The 15,294-nt window shown below is 42.1% G+C and overlaps 1 protein-coding gene across 2 annotated transcripts in view; it reads left to right on the forward strand.

Moving 5' to 3' along the window:
• Nucleotides 1-3,031: 3,031 nt before the first annotated feature.
• ANKUB1 (ankyrin repeat and ubiquitin domain containing 1) overlaps nt 3,032-15,294 on the forward strand; it is a 79,170-nt gene continuing 66,907 nt past the window's right edge. The window contains exon 1 of one of the 2 annotated variants that reach the window (XM_077488194.1): nt 3,032-3,257. In XM_077488194.1, the coding sequence (XP_077344320.1) occupies nt 3,111-3,257 (147 nt within the window). In that variant the 5' untranslated portion in view covers nt 3,032-3,110. The remainder of the gene's footprint in view (nt 3,258-15,294) is intronic. The other variant, XM_077488193.1, reaches the window with a different exon arrangement.

The raw sequence follows: 15,294 nt of genomic DNA on the forward strand, positions 1-15,294 counted from the left end.
TCCTCTGGCACGGAACCCTGTAACACGTGATGTCAGCACTTTAAATACCACCTCCCAGAGTGCACAGCAGGAGAACACTCCCACTGGGCTGGTTCAGAAAAAAAGGTGGCATTCCATACACCCAGCTAAACTGCATTCTACCACTTGCCAACGGCGACAGCGACACCTGCGGCCAAGGAGAACCCATTGCAACCCAGCTGAACTGGTACTGAAATCATAATTTAGTGAAATTAGCCCTAAAACCCAACTGTGGTTTCAGGAATATTAATTTTGAAAAACATATAGTGCATGCTCGTCAGGAGCCAGCACTACATACACATTAAGGTAAATACTATGCGACTCTAGTACATGTTTTTTAGCCCTTCACTCTCCCCTCTACTGTCTTTATCGGTCTTTGTGATTTGGACTTTTTCACGGTGTCTCTTATACATTCCATTTACCACTTTCACTCTTTTATTATGGTATGTGATTCATTACCACTATCTTATCTGCACACTTTTTCACTTCTCACGCTTTCACTCGGGCACATCATCTCACTTCCACACCACCGAATTTCAATGGATTTATTTATAAATTACAGACTTCATTGACCAGTCATCTTTGTTCATTCACTTTGATACACTATGGAGATTGGCAACCTGTGTTTTGGGGATGATGCAAATGTGCCCTGCTTTGTACAGGGCTTTGACTACCTCAGCTCCTAGGACAGACAACCTTTCTGGCCCTGGCCCCACATACATCATAATTCGTTGTATCATGTAAGTACCCAGGACTGACAATCTTGTCCTTTCCGGTTGTACTTTTTCAAACATCTGAATTAATTACACTCTGTTTTTTCAGCTACCCTATAGCATCTGTCCCTGAGGAAATGTTTTTACATGAAATGCATTGAGAAATCAGGATAGCTATATGCCCTAATAGGATCCAATCCAGACATACCATCTTTAATAATTTGATTTTACCATGTTGATGTGCCGCCTAGTCCACATGTATACCTATATGATCTCGCACTTGTTACATTAACATTTGTTATTCTATATTGCTATGCGTTGTGAAGGGGGATCACATGACCGCACAGCAGTGGTGTGAGAAAAGGTATTTAGCATTATCATTTTCAAAAAACCCACACGCTGCAGTTAATGTCTTTATAAACCAGAGGGGATACCAGTAAGTCAATAGTGTGACTTTACAACCACTTTAACACAATAATATATCATTCTAAGTCTGCTTTAAAGTAAATCTGTTGCTTTGCCCTGTTGTCTGCTGACACTCCACTTACTATATCACATTGGGGTTGATTTACTCAGGGCTTTTTTTTTCTCAGAGAACAGGTGCAGTTACATCCCCTCTTCTGAGTCACCCTTCGTCTCTGCCCCCTACCTACCTCTGACCACTGTCTATTGTCTCCACCACCTCCCAGTACCACCCCTTTTAAATAATACAGAACAAAGTATCATTTTGTGTCACTAAGTAATTTGTATGGAATTTGATAGACCTCACCCCAGCAACTATAGACCCCCCAGCAACAGCAGACCCCACCACAGCAACAATTGATCCCCTACACACCAACAGACTTTCCCCCCATCAACAATAGATGCCCCACAACCCAATACCACCCCAGAAACAATAAACCCCCAGCAGCCAGAATCCATAGACCCTCCAGCAGCCAGCAACAATAGCCTTCTCCCTCAGCAGTAGATCCGTCCCAGCATCAATTGACCTCCCAGCAACATAAAACCCTCAGCCAACAACAATAAACCCCCCACAAAAAAAAGATCACCACCAGCAACAATAGATCCCCCAGCAGACAGCATCAATAGACCATCCAGCACACTTTGCCATGAAATACATTCAGTGTTGGAGGTGCCGGAACTGCATTCCCCCACGTTCACGCAAAACAAAAAAAAAGCTCTGCATTTACTAAAGGTAAATAGACTGTGCACTTTGCAAGTGACATTGCACTCATTTTCACCAGAGCTTAGTGTATGTGGTGAAGCTCTGCTAATTTATATCATCCAATCATGTGCAAGCAAAAAATGCTGTTTTATTTTAATTTTCCTTGCAGCTGTTTGGGTATTCTTTACAAAGTAAAACTTCACCACATCCAATAAGCTCTGGGGAAAATGAGTGCAACTGCACTTGCAAAGTGCACAATCTATTTTCCTTTAGTGGATCAACCCCATAGGGTTGATTTACTAAAGTTGGAGAGTGCAAAATCTGGTGCAGCTCTGCACAGAAACCATAGACTTCCAGGTTTCATTGTCAAAGCTTAATTGAACAAGCTGAAGTTAGAAGCTGATTGGCACAGCTGCATCCGATTTTGCATGCTCCAGTTGTAGTAAATCAACCCCATGCCATCAAGCTTTTGTTTTACATTACATGGCATGCACAGTGTACATAAAGTGATGAGTGCTGTAAGTTTACCTAACAAACATAGCTTTGTAAAGTTACCCCAATAAACGTTTTCTATCATATATGATAACATGAAATTATTGAGCATTTTCCTGGCAATTGGAGATGTAGGGACTCCATGAATGGTGTTTTCCTAAAATTTGTTTCCTGGTCATTTTAGATCAGGACTGTGGTTAACGCTCTTCCTCTTTGATATTTCCAAAACACACAGGATCAGGGAATCCTGATTTCTACACGTCACGGGTCTGATTTCATACAATACATTATACCATGTACTTTAGTATATACTACTTATCCCTTCTCTGCTATCTACAATGTTGTGGGATTTTGTTGTTATAACAACATAGAGATTACAGTGCCATATATGTTTGTCTAGAGTTTGCAAACAAATGGCAGACAAAGTATGCAAACACTTTATGTATCTTAAAACCCTTTTATTGTGGAGCAGCAAGATTATTAATGTTTGTTGACATAAAACGTAGTGGCAAACCCAGGCTGGTGTGTGTAGGTGCTTACACTGTTGTCCATTAAGATAGCGACCGACCTGTAGGCACTTGTCCTGTTTATGGTTTCTCTAAGGCGGGGTGGAGATTGTTCCTGTTCAGATTGGCCGAAGAATTAGACTTAGTAAAGTACCTGTCCCTTACTTATATCTGACAGTAACAGCAATAGAGATCAAGTCATACAATGGCCAAGGCATGAGTTACCAGTGTGGATCCACTGAAGGCAAAACAGTTACAAACATCTACACTAACATGAAGGTCTTTATAGCTTTTGAAGGCCTCTGTGAATCTTTTGACATTCTTCCTGGACAAACTGTAAAGGATGCCAAACAGATGATCAAGGTAATCATTTATCTATATATTGACAGTGTCGGCATTTTTTAGACAGGAGATCGGGGGAGGTGAGTTTTTCTTTTACTTGGTGTGTTTAGTTTTGGATGGAGTATGGAAGGGTCAAGGCCAGGTACTATTTGCTGTCTGCGTAACGTTGGGGAAATTTCACTTCTTGTTCTGGAGATGCAACAGAAAATGAAAGGAAACATCTCCAAAGTGAACAGAATTCCCATGTTATGCTGCATACACACGATCGGACATTCCGACAACAAAATCCATGGGATTTTTTCAGACGGATGTTGACTCAAACTTGTCTTGCATACACACGGTCACACAATGGTGTTGGAAATTCTGAATGTCAAGAACGCGGTGACATACGACAAGCCGAGAAAATGTAAGTTCAATAGCTAGTGCGGCTCTACTGCTTGATTCCCAGCATGTGTAGAACCTTGTGCGTCGGAATTGTATTGTCGGAAAATTTGAGCTCCAGATCTCAAATTTTGTGTGTCGGAAATTCCGATGGAAAATGTCCGATGGAGCCTACACACGGTCAGAATTTCCGACAAAAAGCTCTCATCGAACATTTTCCGTCTGAAAATCTGACCATGTGTAGGTGGCTTTAGAGAGTTGTTATATAAACAGATGTCACCATTGGAAGATTTTCACCCACCTCTTGCTATGGTGACAGCTCATAATGTTTTGATTTCTCCTTACTTTCTGTCTTTGTAACAGTGATCCAATAGAAGGACAAATCTCCCCAGCGGGGACAAAGATATCAATAAAAATAAAAAGTGTTCACCTCCTTCTACTGCATCCAAACCTAGGAACAAAAACATTTTGCTTTTACTTTATAAAATAAAATAAAAAACACACAAAAGGTATGTTTTTGAATCTCAAACTATAGACAAATATTAGGTATGGGTACGGTATTTTGTAATTCTTAAATATTGAATTATTGTGGCAGGTACACTGCCTAAAATGTTTAGGCTTTTTTTTTTTTTTTAGATTTGCACTGAAAACCACATCAGCTTAAAGTGGAACTTTAGTAATTTTTTTAATCTTTCCACCTAATAAATCTTCTGCCCTTGTTGCTTTAACTTTGGATAGTAAAAATTATTTTCTGCCAGTAAATACCCTATACAGCCCACTTTAGGGCTGAAACAACTAATCAATTAATCGACAACTAATCGATTATGAAATTAATTGATTAGTATTTTCATAATCGATTAATTGGCCAGTAACAAAATGGGGTTAAAGTTAATGAGTCTGATATTTACTATATTGACCCTTTAAAAGTATATCTCTCCTCTAATAGTATATATACTATATCTCCTCTAATAGTTTATACAGTATATCCCCTCTAATAGTATATGCAGTATATATCCCCTCTAATAGTATATACATTATATCTCTCCTCTAATAGTATATAGCCTCTAATAGTATATACAGTATATCTCTTCTAATAGTATATACAGTATATCTCTCCTCTAATAGTATATAGCCTCTAATAGTATATATACTCTAATAGTACCGGTATATACAGTATCTCTCTCCTCTAATAGTATATACAGTATATATCCCCTCTAATATATATACAGTATATCTCTTCTGTCTGTTATTCTCAGAGTGGATTAGATATTTTGCTCCCTAACCATATAGTTGGTTATTTATATTTACTACTGCATAGATATATTTAAGAATAAATTGCCTTTTTTTTAAACTTTACATATTAACTAAATTCTACACCACACTTTTTTGTTTTTGTTTTAGGTTATTAACCGATTAATCGATTAATCAAAACAAAAACCGACCAACTACTCGATTGTGAAAATAATCGTTAGTTGCAACCCTAGCCCACTTCCTGTTTCTTGTCTGGTAAAAAGCCTAGGCTTATGACATCATGCACAGCTCTCTCTCTCAATCGCGTGCGTTTGCCAGGAAGGGAGGGGGGTGAGTCATAAGAGGGACAATGAGAGCTACAGATCTGGAGGTGTGCATCTGTGTGTCTGTGTAAATCCAGGAAGTGAACAGGCAGCAGCTTCAGCTGCCCACAGTTAAAATGGTTGCAGCCAGACTCAGTGGAGGGAGATTTCTGCAGCATATTTGGCAAGTACAGAATCACAGTATATATAAAGAAATATGCAAAATGGTTGGAGGGAAGCTTCAGAATGGCAAAGATGTTTTATCACAAATTGTGTGAGCAGACTGCAGTTCCTCTTTAACTGCAGTGATGAGGTGCTATATGCAGGAGATTGGATGCAGTCTGTTGCAGTGTACAGCCATAATTATCTCAAATATACTACTGGCTATGTGTATGGTAGGACATATTTATTAACTGTGAAGGGGTAGTACTATTTTACACAGACACAGAGTAGAATACATTTATGCATAAAAATAATACAAGTGTAGCGCTACCCTGGCATGAGCCACTGGTAATTTGGGTCCACTGCTTTGATCCAGCCCCTCCCTCTCTGGCATCACCAGTATACCTCTCTGAAAACCTCAGCAGCGGTGTTAATTTTTACATCAAATTTTTATTTAGTCTTAGTTATAGTCTTTTGACTAAAATGCCATTTTAGTTTTAGTCGTATTTTAGTCGTCTGAGTTGTTTTAGTTTTAGTCGTATTTTAGTTGATTAAATGAACACTGCTCAACAGGCACACGGGCATTAAGCCTAGTACACACTATCTTAAACAGTCGGAGCTGCTGTACTAAAGGTCTGACGTTAGTTAGACCCCTTTCACACTGGGGCGTTTTTCAGGCGCTTTAGCATTAAAAAAAGCGCCTGTAAAGCGCTTGAAAGAAGTCTCATCTGCAATCCCAATGTGAAAGCCCAAGTGCTTTAAGAGCCCTTTCACACTGCCAGCGCCCGAAAAATGCTCGTAAAGCGCCGCTTAACCACTTAAGGACCGCCGCATGGCAATGTACGTTGGCAGAATGGCACCGACAGGCACAAGCACGTACATGTACGTGCTTGCCTTCCAGCGGGTGGGGGGTCCGATCGGACCCCCTCCCGCTGGCTGCGGCGGTCCGTTTTGCTTCAGGAGCGATCCGGGATGAGGGGATGGCCGTTGGTTTCTGGCCATCCCCTCTCGATCGCTCCTGGTGAATGAGAAGCTTCCCCCGCCTGTGTAGTGTAAACACAGGCAGGGAGGAAGTGATGTCATTCTCCTTGGGGCTGTCTTTTTGTCCGGACTGTGAGGAGAACACATAGTAAGTGTGCACCAACACTACACTGACATGTAGTTACACATAGGCACACAAATCCCCCCCGATCATTAGCATTAGTGTCACTGGTGCCGCTAGGTAGCTAGTTATTTTTTTAGGTTCACTGCCAGGTTTTTATAGCGCTAGGTACCCCCATATACTACCCAATAACGGTTTTAACCCCCTGATTGCCCCTAGTTAACCCTTTCACCCCCTTTTGCCAGTGTCACTAAGCGATCGTTTTTCTGATCGCTGCATTAGTGTCACTGGTGCCGCTAGGTAGCTAGTTATTTTTTTAGGTTCACCTCCAGGTTTTTATAGCGCTAGGTACCCCCATATACTACCCAATAATGGTTTTAACCCCCTGATTGCCCCTAGTTAACCCTTTCACCAGCGATCACCGTATAAGTGCCACTGGTGACGCTGGTTAGCCAGTTAGTTATTTAGGTTTCCCATCAGGTTTTTATATAGCGTCAGGGACCCCCATATACTACCTAATAAAGATTTTAACCCCCTGATTGCCCCTAGTTAACCCTTTCACCAGTGATCACCGTATAAGTGTTACGGGTGACTCTGGTTAGTTAGTTTGCTTTTTATAGCATCAGGGCACCCACCATTTATTACCCAATAAAGGTTTAACCCCCTGATCACCCGGCGGGTGATATCAATTAGGTTTTAGGGTCAAGGTCTGCGTTGCCCCAGGCAGCGCTAGGTTAGTACCAGTACCGCTAACACCCACGCGCAAAGCATACACCTCCCGTAGTGGTATAGAATCTGAACAGATCAATATCTGATCTGATCAGATCTATACTAGCGTCCCCAGCAGTTTAGGGTTCCAAAAAAACGCATTGTTAGCGGGATCAGCCCAGATACCTGCTAGCACCTGCGTTTTGCCCCTCCGCCCAGCCCACCCAAGTGCAGTATCGATCGATCACTGTCACTTACAAAACACTAAACACATAACTGCAGCGTTCGCAGTATCAGGCCTGATCCCTGCGATCGCTAACAGTTTTTTTTGGTAGCATTTTATATTTAAATCCTGAAGGCAGTGCTTGGTTTTTGGGGTCCCGTACGCGGCTAGGCTCCCAAAAAGTCCCCCACATGTGGTATCCCCGTACTCGGGAAAAACAGCAGAATTTATTTTGGGGTTTAATTTCACTTATGCCCATAGCATGTGTGAGCAATATATAATTTAGTGACAACTTTGTGCAAAAATTTTTTTTTTAATATTCCTGCAACTTGTGGCAAAATATAAAATATTTCATGGACTCAACATGCCTCTCAGTAAATAGCTTGGGGTGTCTACTTTCCAAAATGGGGTCATTTTGGGGGGTTTTGTGCTATTTTGGCATTTTATGGCCTTCGAAACTGTGATTGGTAGTGAGGAGTGAAATCAAAAATTTGCACCCTTAGAAATCCTGAAGGCAGTGATTGGTTTTCGGGGTCCCGTACGCGGCTAGACTCCCAAAAAGTCCCACATATGTGGTATCCCCGTACTCAGGAGAAGCAGCAGAATATATTTTGGGGTGCAATTCCACATATAACTATGGCATGTGTGAGCAATATATCATTTAGTGACAACTTTTTGTTAAACATTTTTTTTTTTGTGTCATTATTCAATCACTTGGGACAAAAAAAAAATGTTCAATGGGCTCAACATGCCCCTCAGCAATTTCCTTGGGGTGTCTACTTTCCAAAATGGGGTCATTTGGGGGGGAGGGGTTGTACTGCCCTGCCATTTTAGCACCTCAAGAAATGTGATAGGCAGTCATAAATTAAAAGGTGTGTAAATTCCAGAAAATGTACTCTAGTTTGTAGACTCTATAAATTTTGCGCAAACCAATAAATATACGCTTATTGACATTTTTTTTACTAAAGACATGTGGCTGAATAAATTTTGGCCTAAATGTATGACTAAAATTGAGTTTATTAGATTTTTCTTATAACAAAAAGTAGAAAATATCTTTTTTTTTTTTTTTTTAATTTTCAGTCTTTTTCCTTTTATATCGTAAAAAATAAATATCGCAGAGGCAATCAAATACCATCAAAAGAAAGCTCTATTTGTGGGAAGAACAACATTGCATGACCGCGCAATTACCAGTTAAAGCAGTGCAGTGCGAAATTGTAAAAAGACCTCTGGTCCTTAGGCTGACAATTGGTCCGGGGCTGAAGTGGTTAATCTAGCAGCGCTTTACCAGCATTTTTTGAGCGCTAGTGGGGCGCTTTTAACCCGTGCTAGTGGCCAAATAAGGGGTTAAAAGTGCCCACAAAGCGCCGCTGCCAAAATCACTTTGTAGGCGCTTTTCAGGCATTTTGCAGGCACTTCTTATTAAATTCAATGGGAAGGGGCACTTTAGGAGTGGTGTATTCACCGCTCCAAAAGAGCTGCAAAGAAGCTGCTTGCAGGTCTTTTTTTGACGCCCTGCCAGCACAGCGCCTCAGTGTGAAAGCACTCGGGCTTTCACATTGGGATTGCAGATGAGGCTTCTTTCAAGCGCTTTACAGACGCTTTTTTTTAATGCTAAAGCACCTGAAAAACACATGAAAAACGCCCCAGTGTGAAAGGTGTCTTAGTCTCCCCTGCTAAGCTAATGTGTTCTGACAGGGGTCGCCCCCCCCCCCGCCAGAACACTCCGGTCAACGCTTTCAGCCATTAGCTGAGCATGGTGATCGGGAGTCGGTTGGCTGCTGGTTTTCCAGCATGCTCATCTGACAGAGGCTGGCTTCTGTCAGACGGGCTGCCATACACACGGGCCAAATGACAGCTCTTTTTTTATTGAACCGAAACATGTCAGCCAACATTCGGCCCGTGTGTACTAGGCTTTGAACTCACAACACTATGAAAGATAAACAGGCTGTATTGGCAGGTTAAAGTCATAAAAGTGTAACAGAGTATATTGGCACATGAAAGTCAATAAGTATGAACACAATAATGACTGACTGTATAATTGACCTCATATGTGCTGTTATGGCAGCTTCAGACTGCAGCATATATAGTGACCCCAAGGGCATAAACAGTAGTTCTCCATATGAGATAAATCGCCCCAAATAACTAAATAAGATAAACACTGTAGATCAACTATGTCACTTGAGAGCTCCCAAATAAAGAGGATAGGCTTAGGCCTACAAGATATAGACACAGATCTGCCCATCAAGAAAGATGGCTTTGAGTATAAGAATTTGCAGCTTGGCAGCTGATTAGATGACCAGGGCGGGCTTTTTTTCTGTAGTTTATTGATGCTGGCAGTTGGGGAGACATGGTGCCTTCTTGGCACCTGCTCAGCAGATCTGAGCGATGGCGGCCTAGTTCACAACAAGCATCTCGGAGTGGGCACTGGACTGGTCTACTATGCAGCGAATTCTGCCGAGTTCTAGCTCATTATGAAATACTTACCTTAGAACGAGGTGTTGGTATCTCATCGGGTCAACGCCGAGGGAGATGACACATTGCCTCGGCGTGTCTTCCAGGTATCGCGGCTCCAGCACTGTGAATGGCTGGAGCCGCGATGTCGTCACTCCCATGCATGCGCGCGGGAGACTTCTTTCCGGCACCGTCTGCCGGGCTTTCAGCCAAGAATCCCCTGTGCGCATGCACCGCTGCAGTCAGTGGCTCATTGAAAGGGGAATATCTCCTAAACCGTACAGGTTTAGGAGATATTTTTTTTTACCTAAAGTTAAGCCTATAATAAGGTGAGTTAAAAAAATAAAAGTAAAAGTTAAAAAATGGGACTATACAGCCACTTTAAGGTGAAAAAACACCTGGCAGTGACCGGCCCCCTAGCCCCTATTTTACTTACCTGAGCCCCATAATTCTGTTGGTGGTGACTTGCTTGCCCTCTCTCCATGAGGTCCCGGCTCTTGATTGGGTAGATTGATAGTAGCACAGCCATTGGCTCCCACTGTGGTCAATCAAATCCAATGACGTGGTCACCAGGGGACGGGGCCAAGTCCAGTATTTGGCAGCTATAGACGCAAATGCTGGACTCGGGAGCATGCCCGCAAGGTAACCCCCCGGGAAAGGGATTCTCCTAGGCGTTTTTTTTGATTCGGGGAGGAGCCAGGGGACCCCAGAAGAGCAGGTTCGGGGCCATTCTATGCAAAATGATCTGCACAGTGGAGGTAAGTATGACATGTTTGTTATTTAAAAAAAAATTTTTTAAGCACAGCGCATTTTAGCTATAAAAGGGAATCCTCCAATCCAGTGGTGAAAGCTTCCATAACCCCACTGTTTTGTAGCCTTCTGGGTTGGAGCCTAAGCTATCACTGGCAATGGCTGTCCTGGCAGCGATCCAGATTTGCACATGGCAACTGAAGACCTCTTATGTGTACGCACATAGATACAGTAAAAAGGTAAAATAATAAGCTGTTCATCAGTTTTTTTTTCTAGCTAGATATGTGGGAAATGGAAGATGGTGGGTGATAAAGAACCGTTTGCACAAGTAGCAGTGGTATGTACAGACAGTTTGAGATGCCTTTAGACAGATATACAGTATATATATATATATACACTATACTGCCAAAAGTATTGGGACGCCTGTCTTTACACGCACATGAAATTTAATGGCGTCCCAGTCTTAGTCCGTAGGTTTCAATATTGAATTGGCCCACCCTTTGCAGCTATAACAGCTTTAACTCTTCTGTGTAGAGTTAGTATGCTGACGCCTTAAGAGTTCCCTTCACTGGAACTAAGGTCCAAGCCCAGCCCTTGAATAACAACCCCACACCATAATACCCCCTCCACCAAATATCAAATGACATGGACTAGTGGACAAAGCAAGACACGAATGACCTGACCTCAACCCGATAGAACACCTTTGGGTTGAACAAAGGCAGAGACTGCCAGCCAGGCCTTCTCATCAAACATCAGTGCCTGACCTCACAAATGCGCTTCTGGAAGAATGATCAAACATTCCCATAGACACACTCCTAAACCTTGTGGACAGCCTTATCAGAAGAGTTAAATCTGTTACAGCTGCAAACGGTGGGCCAACTCAATATGTTTTATTGTATTCATATATTATTAAGACTTTATTGTGTCTCAACACAAAAGTGCAATTCAGAAATAAAATAAGTTCAGCAAATGAATGAAGCTGTAAAGAGGTTCATTTTTTTCCTCTTTAAAGTGACTGTAAACCTCTGAAATATGAACAAATCACATCCCTCTGTAGTGTGGACCATACGCTGAGTGTGATTTCTGTCTGTTGTCTCGTTCCTGTGCTAATTGCACAAGTCACTTTTGAAAGGTTTTCCTGACTCCAAGAAATAGAAGGGGATGATTAGGGAGCTCCAGCACACGCCCTGTGATTGAAAGCCTCGGCTTTGCATGGTTTCTGTGTGCTAGTCAGTTCACTATGCATATATAAAGGTTTTCAACTACTTTAACCCACCCTCTATGTACATTTGTACCAATCTTTTTGAAAGCTAGCCCTTTCATGAGAAAAATACAGGGATGCCATTGCTGACTTCTTTCTGGAAATGCAAGATGCATGGCTGTTAACAATTCCCTTTAGTATTCATTGCACCTACCAAGAATGCATATGTAGAATTCAGTGATTCACTGTTCGCATGTCTGTTCCCAGTAAGTGATGGAAGCCAGGGACAGGCAGGGAGACATTTCAGAGGAGGGCAGCAATAGCTAACTACGTGTTTCTCTACTGACAGGTGTATTTAAAAGCAATTCACTCAGTAAAAAAAAAAACACAAGGTAAGTTGTTTTCTGATAATCAGTAAGGTTTTTCTTGAGCTGTCTTCCCATCCAAATGTAGAAAAAAAAAACTATATGTAGATTAGTTACAATGAGAGTATAGCAGGATAAGCAGCATATTGCTGAATTTGAAAACATGTATTAAGTATCAAATGATATACAAGGAAATTGAACAACTATAGAGACAGGGTGTAAAAGAGCACTTTAATATTTTAGAAAAGCATATATTGAAAAAGCCAAAGTCGAATACATTAAGTACAATAGAAATAGTAAAATAGATATTGGCGCAATGTAGTGTAAAGGGAGGTAGACCCTTTTAAGAGCTCACGTAAAAAGTCCAATAGACCACACAGATTGGCTGAAACTTTCTTAATATAGGATCTGGGCGAATCCTCCAATAGTGTAACTGAAATGTAAACAAAGAGCGCCAGCATCTGAGCGTAGCAATTTAATGGAAAAAAAAAGAAACAAAGGGCTGCCCACCGTTAGTAGGTGACCCTTCGTTTTTTGCATTGGCAAATAGAACAAAAAGTGAGAATGGGCTTCTGTGGCCACGAGTTCTTCTGCAGCTGAAGAGCCAGTGGTTGGCAGGATAATCTGGGTACATCTGCTGAATAGTGGATTATAAATGTCTGAATTAAAACAGTGGAGCATATTGAGACAGGCCTCTATAAATAGTCAGCAGATATTAGATGGCATCTGTCTGTGCCTTCACCATCTGGTTGTGAAATAATCTTTCAACTGAATGATTGTGGCACAAGCGGAAGGAAAGGTGGAAAAGTAATAGTGACTGCCAGTCTGGCAATGAATAATCCAACCAAGACGGTCAGCTTTCTCCTAAGTAAGCTTGAGTAGAAGACATCTGCTATGGTAAGCTAAAGCTTGCAGATGTACAATCATTCCCTAATCCAACTGTAAATGGGCAGATTGGGTTCTCCGATGTTTGAATACAATGCACTAAAACATTGATTTAAATATATATTCTTAAATAACCACAAAGGATATAAATCCACTTTTGTGTTCACCAAATGCCTTTGCAAACCCAAATATTACTTTGTGAAGTAGTGTTGACATCAATATTGTGCTTTGACTAGCCTTTGCAGAAAGCAAGGCGGGACCCAGTAGGTCCACCCACTATAGGCTGGCTGCAGAAAGCTTCAGGGTGGCGGATACAAGACCAGTCACCCTGCACAAGGAGCGAGGACACCAGTGGCTATTTTTTATTACAGGAAGCTCCTGCACAGGGGCAAAATTCAAGCGTTGTTCCTGACAGACAGATACACAAAGGACACCAAAATTCAAGTAAGAGAATATATGGCTCTTTTAAAAGGCTTCTTTTTAAAGACTGGCTCTTTTTAGAGCTATTGCCTATTTAGACTATATTTGCTCACTATAGAGTTCAGATTTAACAACAGTAACTAAATCTCATAACGTCTTTTTGACCAGTTTTCCCCATAAAGAGTAGCACTGTTTAGAGCAGTGTAGGAAAATGGAGGAGCCGAGTCAAGGAAAATAGTGACCATGTGTAGCACCCTCCTAGATAGGTGCAAAGATTAGGTAGATTAAGTTCTGATTTCAGTGGACCTGCATTCAGAGCTGCTGGGTCTTTGCCTGCAGAGGGGAAGTCCAGCCTGGAGGGCTTGCTGCCCTCTGTGCAACGCTGCGCTTGCTGTTCGTGAGGCCTCAGGTTGGTGACCTGAGGGCCTGGATGCTGAATCTAAAGTCAGCTAACTGAGGGGCTGCCATCTTGAGATTTAGTCTAGTATCATCGGAGAAAGGTGTTGCATGGATGTTGGAAGAAGGCAACCAACTTCCCCTGGACATTCGTGAATACAGACTGCTGTGAGAGATCTTAGAGACTTTTGGGCTGCTGCCACCCTTCTTGTGTTAGAGAGTAAGCTATTTGTTTCCTGAAGAGCTTAGTCTATCTAGTTCTTTGTGAAGGGACTCTGCTCCTGTTGCTCTAAAGAAGGAAGTCTGAGGCCGCGTACACACGGGCGGACTGTTCGTCCAACTTTGTCCGCTGAACAGTGTTTGGGCGGACAGTCCGCTCGTGTGTGGGCTTTCAGCGGACAGTTTCAGCGGACAGTTTGACGGACAAGGTTTTTCGGAAATTCCGTAAAACAGTCCGCTCGTGTGTAGGCTTGTTCGTCAAACAAAGTTGCGCGCATGCTCAGAAAGGATTTTCACACCGAAAGCTATAATGCAGTGTATAGGACGTCGTATTTTTCGTCCCGTCGTACGTGCCGTTCACGTCATCGCGCACGGTTTCAGCAAACTGTTCGTCCGTCGTGTGTGGCCATGTCCGTCCATGCTAAGTTTGAGCGGACTGTTTGCCGAAACTGTTGGACGGACAAAGTTGGGCGAACAGTCCGCGCGTGTGTACGCGGCCTGATTTTAACTACTTCTACTACAAAGCCAAGTCCACAGTTTTCTATAAGCAAGGGCTTCTGCTTCAGCTTTACAGAAAGGAATTCACTGTCCTTAATCTGTACATAGTTCTCTTTTTGGAGTATCCCATTGAATTTCTTCAACCCTATTCCAGTTACACCAAAAGTAGAGTAAGCAAGAAGAACACCCCTAGACTGTGTACTGAGGTAGAGTGACTGTGAACATGTGTCTGGCTGCAGGGCAACCCACCTGAACCTGGGCAAGTTTTCAGCTGCTCCTTTTAGGATAGCGCTATACATGCAAGGTTTTGTAGCCTCACTTTTTCTTTGCTGAAAACCTTTAGGACTGCCATGTGCTGCTCCAAAGACATGGGGTTGATTTTCGTAATTTTCCTCATAACTTAGTGAACAAGGTGGAGCCCTGCTGACTCCCATCATCCAGTCATGTGCAAGCACAAATGTTGCTTTTTTAAATTTTCCTTGCTCATGACTGGGTATTCTTTACAAAGTGAAAATTCCCCTCATTCACTAAGCTCTGGGGAAAATTCCTCTGCAATGTGAACAACCTATATGCCTTTAGAAAATCAACTCACTTGGATCATTGTATGAATCTATGTTCTAAAGTCTATGAGAACCATTTAACAAAGAGTTGTTACTAGGCAGCATAAGTGTGAAATGCATTAAAAGTCTCAGGGCATTTAGCTGTACTTTGTTACACTCTAATGGAAATAAAATCTATAAAGAT

Source organism: Lithobates pipiens, unplaced genomic scaffold (genome assembly GCF_037356315.1).
Source record: "Lithobates pipiens isolate NorthernLeopardFrog02 unplaced genomic scaffold, aLitPip1_a1.2 Scaffold_18, whole genome shotgun sequence".
NCBI classification, from domain to species: Eukaryota; Metazoa; Chordata; class Amphibia; order Anura; family Ranidae; genus Lithobates; species Lithobates pipiens.